Raw genomic sequence first — 21,617 nt, forward strand, 5'->3', positions numbered from 1 at the left:
CGCGGGCGCCTTGGAGACGCGCGAGGGGCCCTGCGGCGGCAGCGCGCGGGGGCGGCCGGGGAGCTGCCTGCCCCCGGGGGCGGGGAAGGGTTTGCCCCTGAAGCCCCCCTGGTCCTGGGTGCCTCGCAGCTGCGGCGTCTCCTCCAAGGCTCTCCAGCCTGGCCCCGCAGCCTCCCTGGCCCCTCCGTAGCGGGCTTAAAAGGGGCCCTTCCTCAGCCGGAAAAGAACAGCCCCCCCCAGGGTGCCCCCTTGCCCAGGACCGCTGGGGGGGCACCCTCCAGTTAGGCCTGAATAGCGACTGGGAGCGGGGGGGGGGGGTCATCGCGTAAACTAATTTCCCCCACACTGTTATAGAGATACACACACACACACACACCCCCCCCTGCGACTGTATTTTCCGCTCCAGGCATCTGAGGAAGTGGGTTTTAGCCCACGCAAGCTTACGCCCCAATAAATTGGTTAGTTTCTAAGGTGCCACAAGGACGCCTCGTTGTGTCCGCCTGCCTGGCTTTCCTCAGCAGGGCCCGCCAGACTGCATTCCGAGCCACTCATAACCAGGGTGCGGGAGGACACCTTGAGGGTCAGGCTCCCCGTCTGGGCCTGGCGCCCACAGCTGCAGGTAGAAGAAGAGCTCGTGGCCGAGATGGCAATACACCCTTTTTCTCTCCTTGTAGATTTTTCCTGCTGTGGTACCTAGAGAAGTGCTAGAAAAGTCCCACTTCTGCGTTTCTCTGTAGGCAAACTCAACAAACGGATTCCCTTTGTCTCCTAGCCGTCTTAGTCACTGCAGGCAGCTGCCTATAGTTTTGGGGCACACTATTAGATAGCGGTCTTACGCCACCCCAGAAGTGGCTGCATAGCAACGGCAAGTGGAGCGATCTATTCACAAAGACAGGGTGTATGTCAGCACTGAAAGGTGCAATCTGAAAATTAAGCCATTATGAAAAATGGGACAACTACTTGGAGTCCAAAATCCCACCCCTCAAACCATCTCAGAGTTTTATTATCTCTTGAGTAAAAGTAAACGGAGGGTGAACTCCTCCTTCCCTTCCGTTTCAAAAAAAGATAGAGTGGCATTGGAAAAAGGTTCAGAAAAGGGCAACAAAAATTATTAGGGGTATGGAACGGCTTCCATATGAGGAGCGATTAATAAGACTGGGACTTTTCAGCTTGGAAAAGAGACGACTAAGGGCGGATATGATAGAGGTCTATAAAATCATGACTGGTGTGGAGAAAGTAAATAAGGAAGTGTTATTTACTCATAACACAAGGACTAGGAGGCACCAATGAAATTAATAGGTAGCAGGTTTAAAACAAAAGGAAGTATTTTTTTCACACAATGCACAGTCAACCTGTGGAACTTCTTGCCAGATGATGTTATGAAGGCCAAGACTATAACAGTGTTCAAAAAAGAACTAGATAAATTCATGGAGGACAGGTCCATCAAGGGCTATTAGCCAGGATGGGCTGGGATGGCATCCCTAGCCTCTGTTTGCCAGAAGCTGGGAATTGGCGACAGGGGATGGATCACTTGATGATTTCCTGTTCTGTTCATTCCCTCTGGGGCACCGGGTATTGGCCATGGTCAGAAGACAGGATGCCAGATGGACCTTTGGTCTGACCCAGTATGGCCGTTCTTACGTAGTTTCCTGCTCTTCAGCGAAAGACAAGCATTTAGGTAGCAGGTTAGTGGAGAGGACCCTGAAAGATGCCATCCACTGCCAGTATGTGGAAAACCTAAAACGGAAGCCAGACCAGGGCAAGGCATTAGAGATGACTTGCAAGTGGGATGCCAGCAACCACTTCCTCCCCGGGGGCAGCTTCATCCGATTTGCAGACTGGAGGTTCATCCACAAGGCCTGGCTCAACTGTGTTCCACTGAACAGCGCCGTCCACCATAAGAATTGGGACAAGCGATGTAGGAAGTGCAGCTAAGCCAGTGACATTACCCCACGTCCTGTGTAGCTGCAAGCCCCATTCCAGAGCCTGGCAGCTGCGACACAATGCCATCCAAGATCACCTGGTCATCCCACCACCCGTAGGGAAGGTTGCTGTGAACTCCACCATCTCCGGAACCGACAGCCAACTACAACCGGACATCATCATCACCAACGAGGACCGGAAGATCATCATGGTGGACATCAGTGTCTTTTGAGAACAGGACTCTGGCCTTCCATGATGCCCAAGTTCATAAGGTGGAGAAATATGTCCCTCTGGCCGAAACCTTGAGAGCTACAGGTTACCAGGTGCAGACAATTTGGACGCATTGGATCCCAGTAAGGAACGAGTGTTGAGAGAATGCGGAATTAATCAACGCTACGCTCAGCTGATGTGGCAACTCATAGTGTTGGACGCCATCAGATGTTCGACGGACATCTACACAGAACACATCATCAGACATCGGCAATATCAGGAGGGATGAGCTAGAGTGCCGATGAGAAGCACAGTGGGAAAAGTAACTCAAATACTTTCCTCATGGATTGTGTTTTCTAAATGGACAACCTACCCTAATTCTCAACTACTGAGGGACAATCTCCACTCCTTGATAGATTTTGCTTTCCACAACCAAATCTCTGTACAACTTTTCATGAGTGACGTACCTGACTACTTGGATGCTAATGCCTAAACTGTATTCTTAAATTTATTCACCTAAATTTGGGTTATTACTGATTGTGCATTCTATGTATCATATGACTTTTAAAAACAAACTTTGTATTTGTGGATAATCTAAGCACTATACCCAGATGTACAGACACTTTTTTCTCAACCTGTGTATTACATAATTTTAACATTAGCTTTAATAAAATTTAAAATCTAATAGTACCCACAGCTATGACCGTGTTCTACTCAGCCCAAGGGATAGATTCAATCCATTGTGTATAACAGCTCCCAGCAAACATAAGGCCCTGCACTCCTTAAGCACCTGATAGTCCCCTCACACTAAAGGTGCACCCTGAGAGCAGGATCAAACTCAAACAGCACTAGTATTCAATGTACAGATAGCCAGGATGAACAAACAGCTTCCTTCTCTTCTAGAGCAGCGATTCTCAAACTGTGGGTCGGGACCCCAAAGTGGGTCACAACCCCATTTTAATGGGGTCGCCAAGGCTGGCTTAGACTTGCTGGGGCCCGGGGCTGAAGCCCGAGCCTCTTCACCCGAGGCCAGAGGGTTTCAGTCCTACATGTTGGGACTCAGGCTTCAGTCCTCCCTCCCGGGGTCGTGTAGTAATTTTCATTGTCAGAAGGGGGTTGCGGTGCAATGAAGTTTGAGAACCCCTGTTCTAGAGCCATGTTCATCCACAATGCCACAGCAAAACCTGTGACTGATCTATGTTGTGTTGAATCAAGACTCCAGCAGTTGGCTCTCCTTGATGCTTCATTCTACCGAAACCCCCCAGCGTAAAGCTCTCAGCCAGTCATACAATACTGGACATGGAGTGAAAAGCCCTTTCTGAGCCCTGGCAGGCTTACAGCCTGGAGCATGAGAGTCAATCAGCCTTATTTTAGCATGATTGGGCCCAGCAATGGAATATAAAGCAACGACCGCTTGCAGATTATAGCGCGGGACTAGCAGCAAAGAATGCCCAAGTTTTAGCTCCAGCTCTGCATCTGTTATTTTGGGAAAGTCACCTCACTTCTCTTTCATCATTTCCCTTCTCTGAAATGGAGAGGTTTCTTGGGTCACAGAGGAGTCAAGAGGCTTGTTAAACTCATCTTACAAATGACAAGTGCCAACTACTACCAGAGTAACCCCTTCTTTCTCTTGTTCCTCAGCACTGTGACAAATAATCTTGTGTGAAATAAAGAGTAAGGACTCCCAGGGGAGACTAGTTACATCCTTTTTATTTTCTCTAGAAAAAAATCAGAACATAGAGCTGAATTTACATAAGCCACCAGTGCCTTGTGGATGACATTAATGGTGTGAAAGGGATCTCACAGACTGAATACATGGATCATCTGTAAACCGGTTGTGGAGTCCCAGCGGCAGAAACCAGGTGAGCAGAGGCAGTCACCGTTCCTAAAGTGGCTCAAAGTCCCTTTGGCACATGGATATGTTGCCAGTTCTGCTTTCCCTCCCTAGGCCTTGAGGAGGAAAAGAAAGCTGCATGGAGTGGCTAGGAATAAGGTTTTCCCCAGATTTCAGGTAGATTTCCTCAAGCTCCAAGGATCAATTATTAGTTGGGGATAATTAAAGTATTTTTACAGAAATACAATTTTTTATGCATAGGATGTTTTTAGTCCAACACACACTCTCCCTCTCTCACAGCAGTAGGGGGAAACCCAGAACATTTCCCACCCAAACCAGACACAGAGCTCACTGTGGAGTCCACTATATAAATGGACTGTAATTCAATATCAGAGCAAGAACAGGGATGCCAAGTAATGGCAAGATCATATCAGCCATCAGGATACAGTCTAGGGGCCTCACTAATACACCCTTTGGCTGCATGTATAACAGCTGGCATTAAGCTGACCATTCCATTGAAGTGGAAGGGAAAAGCAAAGCTGAGACATTTGGTTGCCTGCTGGAGAAGACCCCATTACCATTACCACTGGCAGCCTCTTTGCCACCTGAGTTCCTTCTAAACTCTAAAAGTCCTTTATCAGACACCTTATCTATTTGTTCCTCTCTCTGCTCCAAGCCTTTCAGTGGAGAAGATGCCTTAACTCTCCAGAGTCAATTTACGAGCTATGGTGGCTTTCCCCTAAGGAGGGGGTGCCGGGGGTGGAATGTCTTACTTTCTCCTAGGATAAGACTCCAGGTTTGCATCTGAGGTCTGGATGTTGGATTACATTGGCAATCTCCTCTTTTGTACTGCCAACACTGTTGCAAATATGGGAGGGAAAGGAATGAGCTCAACAACATTGCTGGTAACACTTCAATAGCAGATATACATTCAAAGAGAAGGAGAGGGGATCCATTCGGAACTGCGTAAGAGTTCCAAGCTGCAGTAGGCCTGTACCAAAGTGACTCAGACAAACCACCGCATCATCAGCTCCAAGCCAGCACTCGGGGGACATGACCTTCCTTCCCGAGCCTCATTATTCCATTTGAAGAACATGACCAAACCCCACACAGAACTCAGCTCAGCATTTCAGTGACATGCAGGCCACTTTCTAAAACCTCTTTAAAAACAATCCCCTCCAAGGAGAAGTGACCATTTAACTGTTTCCCCTTCAATATCTTTCAGTGTTATATGCTGTCCCTACAATTGTGACGATGGCTGGCACAGTGCACATATATGGATGCGTGTTACTGGCTCCTTCTCGGCAGGCCTGGTACCAGCACGCTGCACTGCTACATGTGCAGGGAGAAGGGAGCCCAGTCCAGTGCTCCTTGTGGAAATAAAGCACCAGGAGTAGTTCTAGAGTGCTTCCTGGAGCTGTTAGACGAAGAGTGCTGGTTGGTCACAGCCTATCCTCTTCAGCTGGGAGAATGGTCTTTGTAAAGGGCAAAAAGGAGAGAAAAATATCTAGATTAAAAGAAAAGGGGACAAAATGCCTTAAAACCAGAGCAGGTCAGCGTGAAGACAGACTTTGCATACAATCTCTAGCCAGCTGTCTATCTTGTGGAGACCATGGAACAGGGTTTCAGTAGTTGTCACCGTACAGCAGATTGTTCTCTTTTTTAACACCAGACTAAAAGCTGTCATAGATCCACCTGCTGACTGTGCTGTGGTAGCCACGGGCGCTGGACCTGAACAGGTACTGTCAGCTCCCTTTATACCACAGTTGAAATTAGCACAGCTTTTTTTAAAAGGGAGGCTCCATCTTTCACCCAGCTCTGGCCTAACATTTGCAAACTTATCGGAGGGCCACTTAATGGTAGCGGTATACAGCAGCTAGTCCTAGCAAGTTCCACAGTTCCCCAGAAGTCGGGGGGGGGGGGGGGGGGGCTGTGAGCTCGAGTAAAGTGCAAAATGCTTGTGTAAATAGCATGGATCAGAGTGTAGAAGTGGAAAAAGCAGCGGTGGCAGATTTGCTAGACCTTTCAACAAGTATGCTATCGATATAAAGGAATTTCTCCTCTACACACTAGTTCATAGTGGCGGGAGTTTCACCTATATATAGGTGCCATGGTGCTCCTATGGAGCACACCTCTCCAGGTGTGCTTATCACTAAGTTACACCTCTACAGAGGCTTGACTGAGCTTGCATGGATAAGAGCAGAAGATTGTAGAATTCACCTCTAATACAGGTGTGTGTACCTGTGTGACTTTCACCTCTGTGTAGGCATACGGGCCAGTGTGAATGAGATCTTGAATATCACAATGCAAGATTATGGAACCACCCTGCCCCCAACCACACCCCCTTGCCCCCAGGTATGCACATGCATGTCACAGACAGGTGTGATCTCCTGCACAGCTATGCATTCCTGCACCATGCTGGTGAGTACATGGGTGAGTGGGAGTATTGGGGCAGCACAGTACGAGTCTCTGAGATTACACAGGAAGTTGAGAGCTGCTGAAATCACCCTGGTCAGGTACTATTTCAGCACTGCCAGGTACGTACAGTCCATGGGAGTGGGAGATAAAAATCACAAAACAAAGTCCTTAAAACAAGAGGGTTTGGGGGCTCTGTAAGAAGAAACCGCTGGTCATTTGACTCTCTAAAGCAAGTCCTCTCCCTTGTGGGTAGAAGAGCATAAGAGTGAGCAAGGTGCCTGGGAAGTGAGGCACCGTTGAGTGGCCTCCATGGGCAAGGGGGGTGCATTCCCAAAAAGAGGTGGGCAGTTAGTTTTGGGGGGCTGGGAGAAAGCCTAGCTGCCACCCGCTATGGCTCGCTGGCAGCATTATGGCGTATAAGCAGGAGGCGGCTGGAACTGGTTGATCACTTCGTACTCTGCGGGGTAAGGTTCATTCTCCTCCATCTCGGACAGCATCTCCAGTGCCTGCTCCTCCTCCTCGGTTGGGTAGTGGCGCAGCAGGTTGGCAGCAGTAGCGAGGATGGAGGCTCCGCCGGCTCCCGCCACCAGGTAAAAGCTGACTGCAAAGGTGACGTAGACCTGAGACCCATGGTACTTTTTGTGCTGCTGTTGCTGTGCAAGAATCAGCTCCGAGGCCCAGTAACAGAATCCAATCACAGTGGCACATTGCAAAACTGAGACCAGCAGCCATGGAGGATATGCGAGAGAGAGAAAGTAGTAAGTGACAAGGAGGAAGCAAATTACTCTATTTGTTAGGCAAAAATCAACGAGACTGCACAGGAAGCCCCCTGGGAGACCACCACAAAGCAAACAGAAAGGCCAGGTTTTCAGGGCTGGCCCGATGTCTCTGCACAGTAATGCACACGAACCCCAGCCTGACTTCTATAACCTGCATAGCACGGTGGGAGGGTTCGTTAACTAGAAGTGGGAAAACGGACACATGCAATGAAAGCCAAAACAGGCTGGGAGAAATCATGGGCAATGTGGGCTTTAAGGAGGAGCTGACCATGCCTGGGAGTGAGGGCCAGAGTGTTCAATCTCTAAATTCATCTTTCACAAACCGGGGAAGGGGGCACATGGGAGCCAGCAGGCAGGAAGGGAAGTTGAAGGTTCACGCAAGTTACGCAACTTTGCACCACACCTTTGGCACATCTCCAGGGCTGATTTAGAACAACCCTGGTCACAGTGCAGAGCGGGCAGCTGGCACCTGTGTGACACAGCAGGTGGGGGCGTACAACCCTGCTGCTACGAAGATCAATGGCAATTCTTCCCCTGACTTGGGGGGGAAGGGGACCCATGGTTATCTTGGTTCACTCTGTGCTAAGGGATCACTCTGAAAATGAAACATACCAGCTCATCCCCATTAACAGAGTAAATATAAACTTCATCCTAGGCCTCTATTTCTCACAGATTTAACCCCCGCTTTTTAAGCTGCAGCTGCACAACATGGAGCAAGAGTCCTGCAGCCAAGAGCACAGACTGACACCTCTAGGACTCTAATGCTCTGTGCTGATAGCAGAGGGGAAGATAGCTGCAGAGCTCATGTGCCTTTGAGAACGCAGACCCAGCAGGGATCAGGGTCACAAGGAAGGCAAGGAAAACCCCTTTGGATAGCAACACTATATCCTGTTTGCTATACTCTGAGGTATAGTTGGCTGAGGGTGTACAAGGGCCCAAGGTAAGATATCAGCTCAGCTTTCTCATGCTGCAGTTGATGGTGCTAACTTCCGTGCTCGTATGCTACCTCACATAACCAGCCTCACTGAGGTGCAAATGCCCTGGCAGTTACCTGTGAGAATGTGAGCAAAAGCATAGCGCCGAGTGATCTTCAGCGCAGGATGCTTGGGTCCAAAAACATCCAGCAGGAAAGCTGAAAGGCTGCAGATTATTCCAAGGAAACAGAAAGCAGCGATGACCCGGAGCAACAAGACCGTCTGTGGATTCATGCAGTAGTCTGAGAAAGAGAGAATACAAAGTGTCAAACCTCAAAATCTCACTGTCATAATGGATTTTGAGCTGCTCAGCTCATTCAAACACTGAGATGGGCTTCTCAGAACCGAATCATTTAACCTTCCACATGCCTCAGAATCCATGCAGGGGACTGCACAGGCATCAGCCTTCAGCTACCAGGCCTTTATTGGGGGCATCTTCACTTGGAGCTCTGCAGAGCACATTTCTCCTGAAATATTCACACTTTATCCAGACACCATACTTCTGTCCCTCAACCAAAGCAGGAATGACTGATCAGTTATCAAACACGGGAACAGAGCCTGCCCATCATACCAGATCAGAAATATCAGTTCAGACGTCTTCTGCCTCTGCCCAATCATCCAGCCCAAAGTTATTCCCACAAGAGCACAATGGCGACAGAGATCTATACATAAATTTAGGGGCCAATCACAAGGTGCTGTGAACCCTCAACTCCTATTGATTTCAGTCCGAGGTGTGGGTGCTCAGTGCCTCTCAAGAGGTGCTTATCACCCCATAATTTGCAATTCTGTACAATGTTTTTCCAAAGCTAGTGAAAGGCACTAACAAAACAGAAGAGATACAGGCACAAACCAGGACATTGCCAGTTGCATTCACCTTAATATTCCAAAGTGTATACACTGCAACTATCAACCAGATCAGTCAAATATTTCACTGGAAGTTATTACGCTGATGAAACTGACTCAGGAAACAGTCTGCAAATTAAACTGAGTTAGTAATAAAGCCTCCTGGTAACACACCTAACATTGGTTTCAGAGTAGCAGCCATGTTAGTCTGTATTCGCAAAAAGAAAAGGAGTACTTGTGGCACCTTAGAGACTAACCAATTTATTTGAGCATAAGCTTTCGTGAGCTACAGCTCACTTCATCGGATGCATTCAGTGGAAAATACAGTGAGGAGATTTATAGACACACAGAACATGAAAAAATGGGAGTTGTCATACACACAGTAAGGAGAGTGCAACATACATACATTACAGTGTGTATGATAACTCCCATTTTTTCATGTTCTGTGTGTCTATAAATCTCCTCATTGTATTTTTCACTGAATGCATCCGATGAAGTGAGCTGTAGCTCACGAAAGCTTATGCTCAAATAAATTGGTTAGTCTCTAAGGTGCCACAAGCACTCCTTTTCTTTTTACACCTAACATTGTGTCTAGATGAATAAGTTAGTACTGTAGAAATGGAGATCACCTTGCAGCCCAGAGGTGGCCATTCCTTCAAGGGTTAACTCTGGTTTGCTCTTAACTATTCCAGTAATGATCTATGATCACTTGTGTTGGCAAGTTTGCCTTCGTGAGAGTTTTAGGATGCTGAAATTTGCTGATTTAGCAGCCCACAAGAAAGAAATTCCCTTTTTGTTCACAGATTAGGTACAGCCTGGAAAGCACTGGGCAAGTTCCCCCAAACCCACCCACCACCATACGCAACCTGGAGTGGTGATGGCATAGGGCAGTTCCATCTCCAGGGTGGTGCCAATTCTCAGCCCCTGAGGCTGACAAGGAGAAGGCCAATTAAGGTTTGATGGGATGAGGGGGTTAGCTCCTTTAGTCCAGCAGCATTAATTGTAGCAGAGAACGATCACTGTGGCTTATTTTATATTTTGGCTAAGAGATGTTGATAAGCGCAACACACAGAACAGCTTACATAAGAGGCTGGATGCAATTACGCCTGTTTGTTGAGGACAATGAACCCTCTTCTTCTAGCATCCCCAGCAAAGTGAAACGGTTTCAGTCATTTAACACTGCATAAGCATCACGTGAACCACATGTTAGCAGTCTGAAAACTGACATTAATTTTTATATATTGCCTGCAGCAATGGTGTTCACCATGCTGCTAACAGAGCTGCGTGACACCTCGAAATGGACAGCCTACCCTAAATTCTCAATTACTGAGGGACAATCTTCACTCATTGATATGTGCTTTCCACAACCAACTCTCTGCATAAGTTTTCATGATCGATGTATCCGAATACTTGGATGCTAAAATCTAAACTATATTCTTAAATTTATTCACCTAAATTTGGGTTAATGCTGATTATGTACTCTATGTATCTTATGATTTTTTAAACAAACTTTGTGTTTGTGGATAGTCTAAGCCCTATATCCAGATGTACAGGCATTCTTTTCTCAACTTGTGTATTATATAATTTTAATATTAGCTTTAATCAAAAATTTAAATCTAACAGGTAGTTGGGTATGTGGAAAAGTCAACTGGCTGAAACAGTGCAACCTGGTGTGGAAGGTTTTAATGATGCAGACAATGAAATGGATGGGGGCGGGGTTTCCTATGCACTGTGCCACAAAAACTTGACCCAGTTACACAATCCATACATTTTTAAATCCTCCAGAGACTTGTTCCAAACTAACTCATGAATATTCTCTTTCTTTCTTTCTCCCTCCATCCTCTCTTCTTTCATCTAGCACCAGCTTCCTCTCCATCCCGGACCATGATCTTTCCACGAGCTGCAGGCTCATGCAGCAGCAATCTGGATCCGCCCTCCTGGAGTTCTCCCCCGTACTACTCTCTATCTCATTTCCAAATGTCAACTGCAAATCTTCATTTCTTCTCCCTTGCTCAACTCACTCAGTTCCTCTCCCCCTCTGACGTTATTGGACTGCCACGTCAGGTTGGAAAGCATGGCAGGGGTGTGTTAATGTGGCTTATGCGAAAGACTACAAAGGCGGCCGCCCAGATCATGGAACTGGATTCCCACATGCACCCCCTGTAAACACCACCACCTCCATCAAACTAGGAGGAGAGTCACCTGCAGAGGGGAAGCGAACACTTGAGATGAACTTAAACATCCTGTCAGAAGGCATCAGCAAAGCTTGTGACTCTCAGCTAACAAGGGCATGATTACAGCAGCGGTCCAGCAACTGAGACCAAATGGTGCTCTTTGTGGATGGAAGGGGTCACTCACGTGGATCTAACTGTGGTATTGTATGAAGCAGAAGGGAGGCAATTTAATATGGAATGACCATTGTGGGATTTCTCACCTCCTTGGTACAGTGGTAGTGTCAACTTCAGATATTGGGTAACATCAGCCTACATTGTACATACAAATCTAGCAGTATTGCGAAGACTTTATGTAGATTATTTTATCCTGCACTAAGTACAGGTTGGTTAGAACCAAGGTTCTCTTTCTTCAGGCACTGTTTGTATGATTTGCCTTAGAAAGATCAGTGCACATACCGCAGCTGCTTTTCCACAGTTGTGTGTGTGTTACCCTGTATTATCGTTATTGAGGGCTGAGGGAGGCACAAGGGATGTGACTGCCTAAGGTCACACGGTGAGTCACTGGCACAGCCTGTGTTAGAACCCAGGCCCCCCAGGCTCCTGGCTCTAATCACAGCCTTGGAACTGAGAGTCACAAGCTGCTTCCGATGCCTTTTGGTGGGATGCTCGACTTCCCCTCAGTTGTTCACTTCCCCTTAGCAGGGGAGCCTCCCTCCTAGGTTAGTGGTGCTGTTTACAGCACAGAGCCCCACGCAGCTAGCAAAAGTTCAGATCTATGAGAGGTTTTGCACAGGAGTTATTTTAGTCTAGTCTCTTTCATGTTGAAAATATTTTCAAGAACTTTCACAGCTGACTAGACACTCGACAGGCAAGTCACTTCTGTTTTATATTACTTCCATCTTGGCAACATAAAGCTGCATAAAAACATATTCAACAAGTACGTACCCAAATTGAGCACAATATTATCATCCGCAGACCTCGGTCACATCACCTTAACCAGGGTAAATTCTCCAACGGCCTATTATAAAACTTGGGTCTAAACATTTACCCTAACTGTGAGCTCAACTGTAAGAAGTGAGAAAAAGTTGAGAAACAAACGCCAATGGGAAAAAGTGCAAAAGCCAAGACAGAAAGACTAAATTTGTCCAAACAAAACGGCCTACTGATATAACTTAAAGGCTATGTTAAAATCATGCTTGGTAAACAAGAAAATGTGGAACCAGAAATCAGTGAATCAGAATTGGTGTCAGAAACTAGGTCTAACAGGTGGACAAACTAATAATGTATTCTGCTTATCACTCCCCTTTTAAGGTCCTCAAAAAGAAACTTGGCCCGGGTGGGGCGCTGGGGGGTGTTAGATGAAAGACTTTCTCTTCTCCCACTCCCCTCCATGTGTCCCTTTCTTTCCCTGCCTTAGTTCTTCTCTTTGCTAGCCCTCTCCTTTTTCCTTCTGTCTAACAAAGAGTCTGGCTGAGGCAGCTAAAGTTTTCTATATATTTTGCAACACTGCTGTAAGCCTGTGACCAGAGAGGCAGCTAAAAGCAATGCGCTAACTAGCCCAATGCTGGTACGAGTTTGCTGGGCCTTGGAGTGGCTGATAAGACCATGTGCTGGGCCTGTTTTTTCCAGCAGTGAGGTTAAAAGTGAAATTCAACACTGCGTGTCTACGAGTTAGAGAAGGGAACTGGAGTCCCTGGGTTCTATTCCCAGTACTGCTATGTCACTTGGTCTCACTGTGCTTTAGTTTCCACATCTGCACAATGGGAATCATGCCAATCATCCCAAAATCACTGAGATCCTAGGATGGAAATTACCCCACAAGGGGCAGAGTTTGTTACGAACAACACAAGCATATACAGTAAAACCACAGCGATACAAACACCGTGGGAATGGAAGCTGTTCATAACTGAACAAAACATGTTGGTGGTTCTTTCAAAAGTTTACAAATGAACATTGACTTAATACAGCTTTGAAACTTGACTATGCTGAAGAAAAATGCTACTTTTAACCATCTTAATGTAAATGCAACAAGCACAGGAACAGTTTCCTTACCTTATCAAATCATTTTTAAAACTTCCTTTTTTTTTTTTAGTAGTTTATGTTTAACACAGTACTGTATTGTACAGTATTTGCTTTTTTATTTTTATCTCTGCCGCTGCCTGATTGCATACTTCTGATTCCAAGAGAGGTGGGTGATTGACCAGTCAGTTCGTAACTCTGGTGTTCATAACTCTGAAGTTCGACTGTAGATAATAATGCATGTAGCTTACAATATATCGTGCACGTGGAATAAATATGACAGGAGTGAGGTAAAGATGGGTCCCAAAGGGCAAGAATGATAGAGCTGAGAAAAGCTCAGGCAGCATGATTTGATTAGCATTTTAACAGCTTGAGAATTTTATCAACGCAGATGTTTGTAGCAGCAGGATTCAAACATAAAAACTAGGGCTGTCAAGAGATTAAAAAAATTAATTGTGATTAATCACACTGTTAAATAACAATACAGTACCATTCATTTAAATATTTTTGGATGTTTTCTACATTTTCAAATATATTGATTTCAATTACAACACAGAATACAAAGAATACGGCTGCTACTCTGAAATCTTTGTGTTACTCAGTATTCGCAAAAGAAAAGGAGTACTTATGGCACCTTAGAGACTAACAAATTTATTTGAGCATAAGCTTTCGTGAGCTACAGCTCACTTCATCGGATGCATTCAGTGGAAAATATAGAAAGTGTACAGTGTTTTCTACATTTTCAAATATATTGATTATTTGTATATTGATTTCAATTACAACACAGAATGCAAAGTGTACAGTGCACACTTTATATTTATTTTATGATGACAGGAAAATTCAACTAATACAAGTAATGTAGTGCAATCTGTTTATCGTGAAATTTGAACTTACAAATGTACAATTATGTACAAAAAAACCTGTATTCAAAAATAAAACAAAGTCCACTCAGTCCTACTTCTTGTTCAGTTAATCACTCAGACAAACAAGTTTACCTTTGCAGGAGATAATGCTGCTTGCTTCTTGTTTGCAATGTCACTTGAAAGTGAGAACAGGCATTCTCATGGCATTGTTGCAGCCGGCGTCGCAAGATATTTACCTGCCAGAGGTGCTAAAGATTCTTATGTCCCTTCATGCTTCAATCACCATTCCAGGGGACATGTGTCCATGCTGATGACGGGTTCTGCTCGATAACAATCCAAAGCAGAGCGGACCGACACATGTTCATTTTCGTTATCTGAGTCAGATGCCACCAGCAGAAGGTTGATTTTCTTTTTTGGTGGTTTGGGTTCTGTAGTTTCCGCATTGGAGTGTTGTTCTTTTAAGACTTCTGAAAGCATGCTACACATCTCATCCCTCTCAGATTTTGGAAGGCACTTCAGATTCTTAAACCATGGGTCGAGTGCTGTAGATATCTTTAGAAATCTCACATTAGTACCTTCTCTGCATTTTGTGAAATCTGCAGTGAAAGTGTTCTTAAAATAGACATTTGCTGGGTCATCATCTGAAACTGCCATAACATGAAATATATGGCAGAATGCGGGTAAAACAGAGCAGGGAGGACACAATTCCACCTTCAAGGAGTTCAGTCACAAATTTAATTAACACATTTTTTTTTAACAAGTGTCATCAGCATGGAAGCATGTCCTCCGAAATGGTGGCTGAAGCATGAAGGGGCATACGAATGTTTAGCATATCTATCATGTAAATACCTTGCAATGCTGGCTACAAAAGTGCCACACATTAGGACTTTTAGGCTCTGAAGTTTTACATTGTTTCGTTTTTGAGTGCAGTTATGTAACAAAAAAACCTGACATTTCTAAGTTGCACCTTCAACACAAAGAGACTGCACTACAGTACTTGTATGAGGTGAATTGAAAAATACCATCTTTTGTTTTTCATTTTTACAGTGCAAATATTTGTGCAAAATACAGTGCAAAAATAATATACAGTTTGATTTTTATTGCAACACAGAATATAATATATATGAAAATGCAGAACATCCAAAATATTTAATACATTTCAATTGGTATACTATTGTTTAACAGTGCGATTAAAACTGCGATGAATCACGATTAATTTTTTTAATCGCAATTAATTTTTCTCAGTTCATCGCGTGAGTTAACTGCAATAATCAACAGCCCTAATAAAAACAAAGGATTAGATGCAGGACACAGAGCTGCAGCTGCTAAAAATCAGAAACCCAATACTCTTCCTTTCCTTGTTTGATCTAACTTTTCACTTCAGCTCATCATAAAGCAAATACAAAACACTCTGTTGCTGGACACCATGGGGTTCGTGTGCCTGTGATCTCAGGAATAAATGCACCATGAGCAAATTTCTTTGATGTTATCTCTGTGCTTCCACAACTCACCTGTGTACAGTTTTACAGTAATCTCCTAAATCCCCCAGTAGAAATCCCCCATTGTAAAAGGTCTGCCTGGTTTTCACACTGTAGCTTAGTAACTGTGGAGCACTTTCAGAACTTCTAGAACACCTCCTCCCTGCCGAGAAGCAGGCCAGGGCTTTATGAAGTGATGTCATCTAGGCCAGGAGCATTTTAAAGCTGTGATTTTAAAAACTGATCACTTGAATTAGCACAGTGGCCAAACAAACGGCAGCAGGTGCTGTGTTATCACATAGGAGTCAAAGCAACCTCAAAGCATTTGCCACTTGGGCCCGCTGGAATTGTGAGTCTTACAGAGCTGATGTCAGCCTTTGATAGAGTGAGGAAGTCATTGCACTTTTGAATTCCCTAGCAGCTGGTCATGAAGCAAAGCCCAGAGCTCAGAAGGTCAGCTGTCCTCCCAACTACAGGGGCGCTATCCATACGACTGCTAGTGGAGCAGGAAGAGTGAGTTTATACAAAGGAAAAAGTGGCTATTAAATAAGTCACGGATGAACGCTTTAAAGGTGAACCTCAACATTGAACCAAATAACCCTCCTTAATAAGATTCCAAGAGGGAGGGAGAAGTCATTGTTAAGCAATGAAAGCAGAGCTGTACCTGAATAAAACTCACCCCTTTAAATGCTCAGAGATCTGAGTAGCACACTTTATGGTTCTTCTATCCAAAAGAATGACACATACCAGGCAACGGCAGCTCCAGTTTCTCGGTTAGGAAGGTCAATCCTAGCACTAATTACACGGTTTTACAACAGACATGTAGGTTCTCCCCCACTTTAGGCATCTCAAAAAGCAAGTTTTTCATTATTAGCAACATATTTGCAGTCATGGCCTAGCTAACATTGGATCACTACACTGAGAGGAGGGTCTGCGAGGAAAGAGCAAAGCCATATTTGGAAGCCTGCACTTGCTGGCCAGCTTGTCAGAGTAACCTTCTCACATTGGTGCTGCCTCTCAAGAGCTAACTGGCTAGTGGCGAGTCCTAAGGGCTTATTTACACAGTGTGGTAGCACGCACCAGTGGGGTGTGAATTCTAATTTGCGCCAGCGTGTGTCAAGCACTAGCTGGCCCATGTGGATCCTGCTGATGTGCCTAAAAATTCCCTATTGTGTGTTAATGTAGTCCTATTTCAAACAGTAACGTTAATGCGCACTAGGGAACTGTCAGTGCGCGCCAGCAGGGTCCACATGAGCCAGTTAGTAAACGACACGCTGGTGAGGACCAGAAGTCACACCCCACTGGTGCTCACTAACACACCATGTAAGCAAGCCCTCAGCAACAACATTAGGATCTGGATTTTGGGGTTGGCTGGATCAGCCTCAACTCCAAAATTAACCACTATAGATAGATAGATAGCACCTCATGACGGACCCTCACACATGGGATACTAGTCTTTAAAATGAGGAACAGGCAAAATACTGGAGTCAAAGACTCCAAGTGACTTAATATCCTGAGGTAAAGGGGTTGCTCTAACCTGTTGTCTGGAATTTAATCTCTTTGAAACAATCTGCAGAAACAAGCAGCAAGACGTAACGGATATATGATAGAGGAAAGAGATTTAGGTCTAAACATGACACAATCACACATGAATATGAACAACAACTTCTCAACCACATCTGACAGTAACTTGATTAAAACAGGAAATTAAAGGAAAAAATCAACTATACCAAAGTTTCTGTATTTCTTGCCTTTTCAAGAACATCTCCTTCCACTTCCCCAGCCAGTGCCAAGAACAAAGCTGATCCTAAGGATGTGATATGGACAAGGATATGAAGTGGTACTTTTCAGACTAATTTTTATTTAAAAGGAATTTGTGCTAGTGAAAGATGATGAACGCACAGACCTGAAAATGAAGACCTCTATTTATCTCCAAAGCAGATGCCTAACACAGAGAGACAAGGCAAACTTTCAACATCAAAGTGTTTAAATCTAGTCTTAAAGGGACTCCATGGACCATTCTGACCTTGGTCTCTCAGCTAAGACTGACAACAAGGGATACATTTGTGCTACAGACACTTATCCACTAGGATCTAGTTAGAGAAGCATTGATTAATTTCACACAGACGATTAAGTAGCTATGAGGTAGGCAGTAACAATACTGAACTGACCCATGGTGACCCTTTACAAACCCACTGGGGCAAACACTTTGTAGAAATTCAGAACCCTCAGCAGAGGGTTCAAACAACATTAAAAAGTTGATAATGTGGATCCACATTTATGAAGCTGAATGTTTTAGAATGGCTGGAAGGGACCTCAACAGGTCATCTAGCCCCACCTCCCCTGCTGGGACTATATTAAATACACCTAGACTGCCTCTGGGAGGTGTTTGAGTAACCTGTTTTTAAAATTCTCCAGTGACAGGAATTCACAGCCTCCTTGGGTAACCATGAAAAGGGGCGAAATGAGGGGAGAGACAGAAACCCAAAAAACCAATTTTGTTGCAAATAAAATACACAAATGTTCATGAAAAAAAAATTAAATGTGAAAAAATTGTTCCTTTTAAAAACATGGAATGAAAGTCATTTTTTTTTTAGTTTGAAGTTTTTTGCCAATTTTTCTCCACCTCTATTTTCGCTAATAAAGAATGAATGGAATCTCCTTCCTTAGAAGTTTTTAAGGTCAGGCTTGACAAAGCCCTGGCTGGGATGATTTAATTGGGGATGGGTCCTGCTTTTGAGCAGGGGGTTGGACTAGATGACCTCCTGAGGTCCCTTCCAACCCTGATATTCTATGATTCTATGAAACTGAACAAGCAATTAGTTTTTATAAAATTTAAGTCATATCATGTGTTGTCCTTAAACCCAGTGCAAATTTCCAATGATGTTCTTTACACAGCTACCAGAAGCACGTCAGACACTGTAAAGAAATCCGCAAAGACATGGGTTGAAATCCTGTGGAATGAACTCCCCCAGGAACTAAAGACCATCACAAACCTCCCCACCTTCCTCTCCAAGCATTTCCAATCTCCAATGCACCTTGATGCATTTCTTTTACTTCCCTTCTAGGAAGTGAGCTGTAGCTCACGAAAGCTCATGCTCAAATAAATTGGTTAGTCTCTAAGGTGCCACAAGTACTCCTTTTCTTTTTGCGAATACAGACTAACACGGCTGTTACTCTGAAACAGACCAACATGTAAATTTAAAAGCCCTAGAAACTACTGCACATGCTTCTCCCCCAGGAACAGTATGTGACAGGTGTCAGTCATGTTGCTTAATGCACTACTGGAAGGCACTCAGGTACTAGGGTGATGATTGTGGCAGAAGAACAGGAGAACGGCTATACTGAGTCCAGAACAACAGCCCAGTATCCTGTCTCTGACAGTTGCCAGTACCAGATGTGTCTGAGGAAGTGAACAGAACAGGGCAATTCTGAATAACCCACCTCCTGTCATCCAGTTCCAGCTTCTAGCAGTTTGAGGTCTAAGGACAACTGGAGCATGGGTTGTGTCCCTGACCATCTTGGCTAATAGCCATTGATGGACCTATTTGCCATGAACTTATTTAATTCTTTTTTTTAATTTAGTTATATTTTAACCCTCACAACATCCCATGGCAACGAGTTCCACAGGTTGATTGGGAGTTGTGTGAAGAAATACTCCCTTTTGTTTGTTTTAAGCCTGCTGCCTATTAATGTCATTGGGTGACCCATAGTTCTTGTGGTATGGGAAGGGGTAAATAACACTTCCCTATTCACTGTCTCTATGCCAGTCATGATTTTATAGACCTCTATCATATCCCCCCTTAGTCATCTCTTTTCTGAATACCTATATAGACTAAAATATAGAATCCGGACCCTATTAAGTCAATGGCAAAATTCCTAATGACTTCCAAAGGAACCATGAATGAAATCCTGGCTCTGTTCCAAAGAGCTCAGTCTAATTTCTGATGGAACACATTGAACGAGAGTCACTAAAAACGTGGGGTGAAGTAGGACGTCTTATCAAAATAACAGCCTGTAGTTCCCAGTTAAGGTGCATGCAAACATCTTGCTGCTCACCCAACAACTGGCTATAGGCCAACATAGAGCTTCTGCCCAGCACAGAGTTTAAAACCACCTCTCCCTCTACGTGCATGAACTGCCACTGATGCCACAGGCAATTCTGCGGAGAACAGAATCTCAGAGCTGAGACACCTGCCATCCAGATCAACATGCAGAATTCTGCCTCAAGAGCAAAGTCTGAAAGCAAGCCTCAAGCTGTTCAGCTCTTCGTGCAGAGCAGACAGGAAATGAAGTCAGTCATAATAAGGATGATTTGAGAAAGCCATGTCAGCCGTCACTGTACAAATATGCAATAGAAACAGCACGGGGATTTACAAGCCCTTTAAACGTACAGCATATGGCACTAATGCTTGCTCCTGCTTACTGGACCCAGGCCATTCCCAACCACATACTCCCCCACCGCTGATCCCAGGAGGAACCGAAAATAACCCATTCTCACCTCTAAGCAATTCTGGATCAACGTAGCCAAGTACATCAGCTACACCCAGCTCCTGACGGGAACAGGTCCCCCCATGAATCCGCAGCCAGGCAGGCTCGGCCAGCGCAGTGCACAGGGCCGTGATAGACAGGGCGCCGGGCAGCGCAGAGGCCAGGCTCCTCTCTGGCTGCTTTGGCAGGGCACCTCCACTCTGGCCTCTCCGCCTGCGCCCTCCAGGCAACCCAGAGCCACCTGGGGTGTACATGCCCGAGTCCTCTCCTGGCGACGGATCCACTACCAAGGGGCACAAACTAGCTCAGGGCAACCTGCCGTGGACGGTGCTGCGCTAGGGGGCCCTCAGCAGGGCGCCGACGCCAGTCAGGACAACCCGCAGGCGGGGGCCACGCTCGGTGAGGAAATCTCAGCCCCCCAGGTGGGGTGCCGGGCGGGCACAGCGCCGCTTCGGAAGAGGGGACCGCGGCAAGCGCTCTCTGGAAGCAGGGTGGGCACCCAGGGGCCCAAGCGAGCGCCTGGGGGGGGGGGCTGCAGGTGGGGGAAGCGCTCAGCAGCCGGCAGGCTCCCTACTGGGGGGGGGGGAGGGGAGCAGCCGGGTCCGAGCTGGTCCCCGGGGGGTTCCTCCGGGGGGGGGGAGGGGCGCGGCGGGGCCCAAGCCGGGCGGGTCCCTAGGGGGAGGGGCCCCGAGGTGACGGTCTCGCCTCCCCGCTCCAGTCAGGGAAGCCCCGGCCCGGGCGGGTCTCTCGCCACAGTTCCCACTGCGGTCCGCACTTCCGGAGTCCCTCGAGGAGCGACCGGCCCCTGCAGCCGCGAGACCGAGCCCGAGCCGCCGCCGAACGAACTTCCGCTTCCGCCTCCCGGGCCGGCAGCGGCGTACGTCCGACGTCACGCGCCGCAGGACGTCACGCGCCCGCCAGGCAGCCTGGGAGTCGAGTGGGCGGGGCCCGTTGGTCGGGCGGCTTCCGGGGGGCAGCGCCGCGCGCCGCAGGCGGGTTGGCGGGAGCCGGGCCGGGCCGGGGGCGTGGAGCGGGAGCGGGGGGGCTGCTGGGCTGAGGGGGCCCAGGGGCTGAGGGGGCCCAGGGGGGGCTGTCGGGGTGAGGGGGCCCGGGGGCGGAGCGGGGGGGGCTGTCGGGGGGGCCCGGGGGCTGGGGGGGGCTGTCGGGGGGAGGAGGGGGGCCCGGGGGCGGGGCTGCTGGGCTGAGGGGGAGTGGGGCTGTCGGGGTGAGGGGGCCCGGGGGCGGAGGGGGGCGGGGCTGTCGGGGTGAGGGGGCCCGGGGGCGGAGCGGGGGGGGCTATCGGGGGGGCCCGGAGGCTGGGGGGGGAGGAGGGGGGCCCGGGGGCGGGGCTGCTGGGCTGAGGGGGAGTGGGGCTGTCGGGGTGAGGGGGCCCAGGGGCGGAGGGGGGGGGCTGTCGGGGGGCCCAGGGGGCGGGGCTGTCGGGGTGAGGGGGCCCAGGGGCGGAGGGGGACGGCTATCGGGGGGGCCTGGAGGCTGGGGGGGGCTGTCGGGGTGAGGGGGGCCCGGGGGTGGAGCGGGGGCGGCTATCGGGGGGGCCCGAAGGCTGGGGGGCCCGTCGGAGGGAGGGGGGCCCGGGGGCGGAGCGGGGGG

The 21,617-nt window shown here is 47.2% G+C and overlaps 1 protein-coding gene across 1 annotated transcript; it reads right to left on the minus strand.

The window, feature by feature from the left end:
* Positions 1-3,825: 3,825 nt before the first annotated feature.
* Positions 3,826-20,530, minus strand: TMEM127 (transmembrane protein 127). The gene is made up of 3 exons (XM_084614970.1): positions 20,017-20,530; positions 8,216-8,380; positions 3,826-7,100 (listed from the first exon to the last, which is right to left on the minus strand). The coding sequence occupies exons 1-3, from the start codon at positions 20,258-20,260 to the stop codon at positions 6,793-6,795; spliced, it is 717 nt and encodes a 238-aa protein (XP_084471096.1). The 5' UTR covers positions 20,261-20,530; the 3' UTR covers positions 3,826-6,792.
* Between the last annotated feature and the right edge of the window lie 1,087 nt (positions 20,531-21,617).

The sequence above is a fragment of the Lepidochelys olivacea genome (genome assembly GCF_965140295.1).
Source record: "Lepidochelys olivacea isolate rLepOli2 genome assembly, chromosome: 26".
NCBI lineage: Eukaryota > Metazoa > Chordata > Testudines > Cheloniidae > Lepidochelys > Lepidochelys olivacea.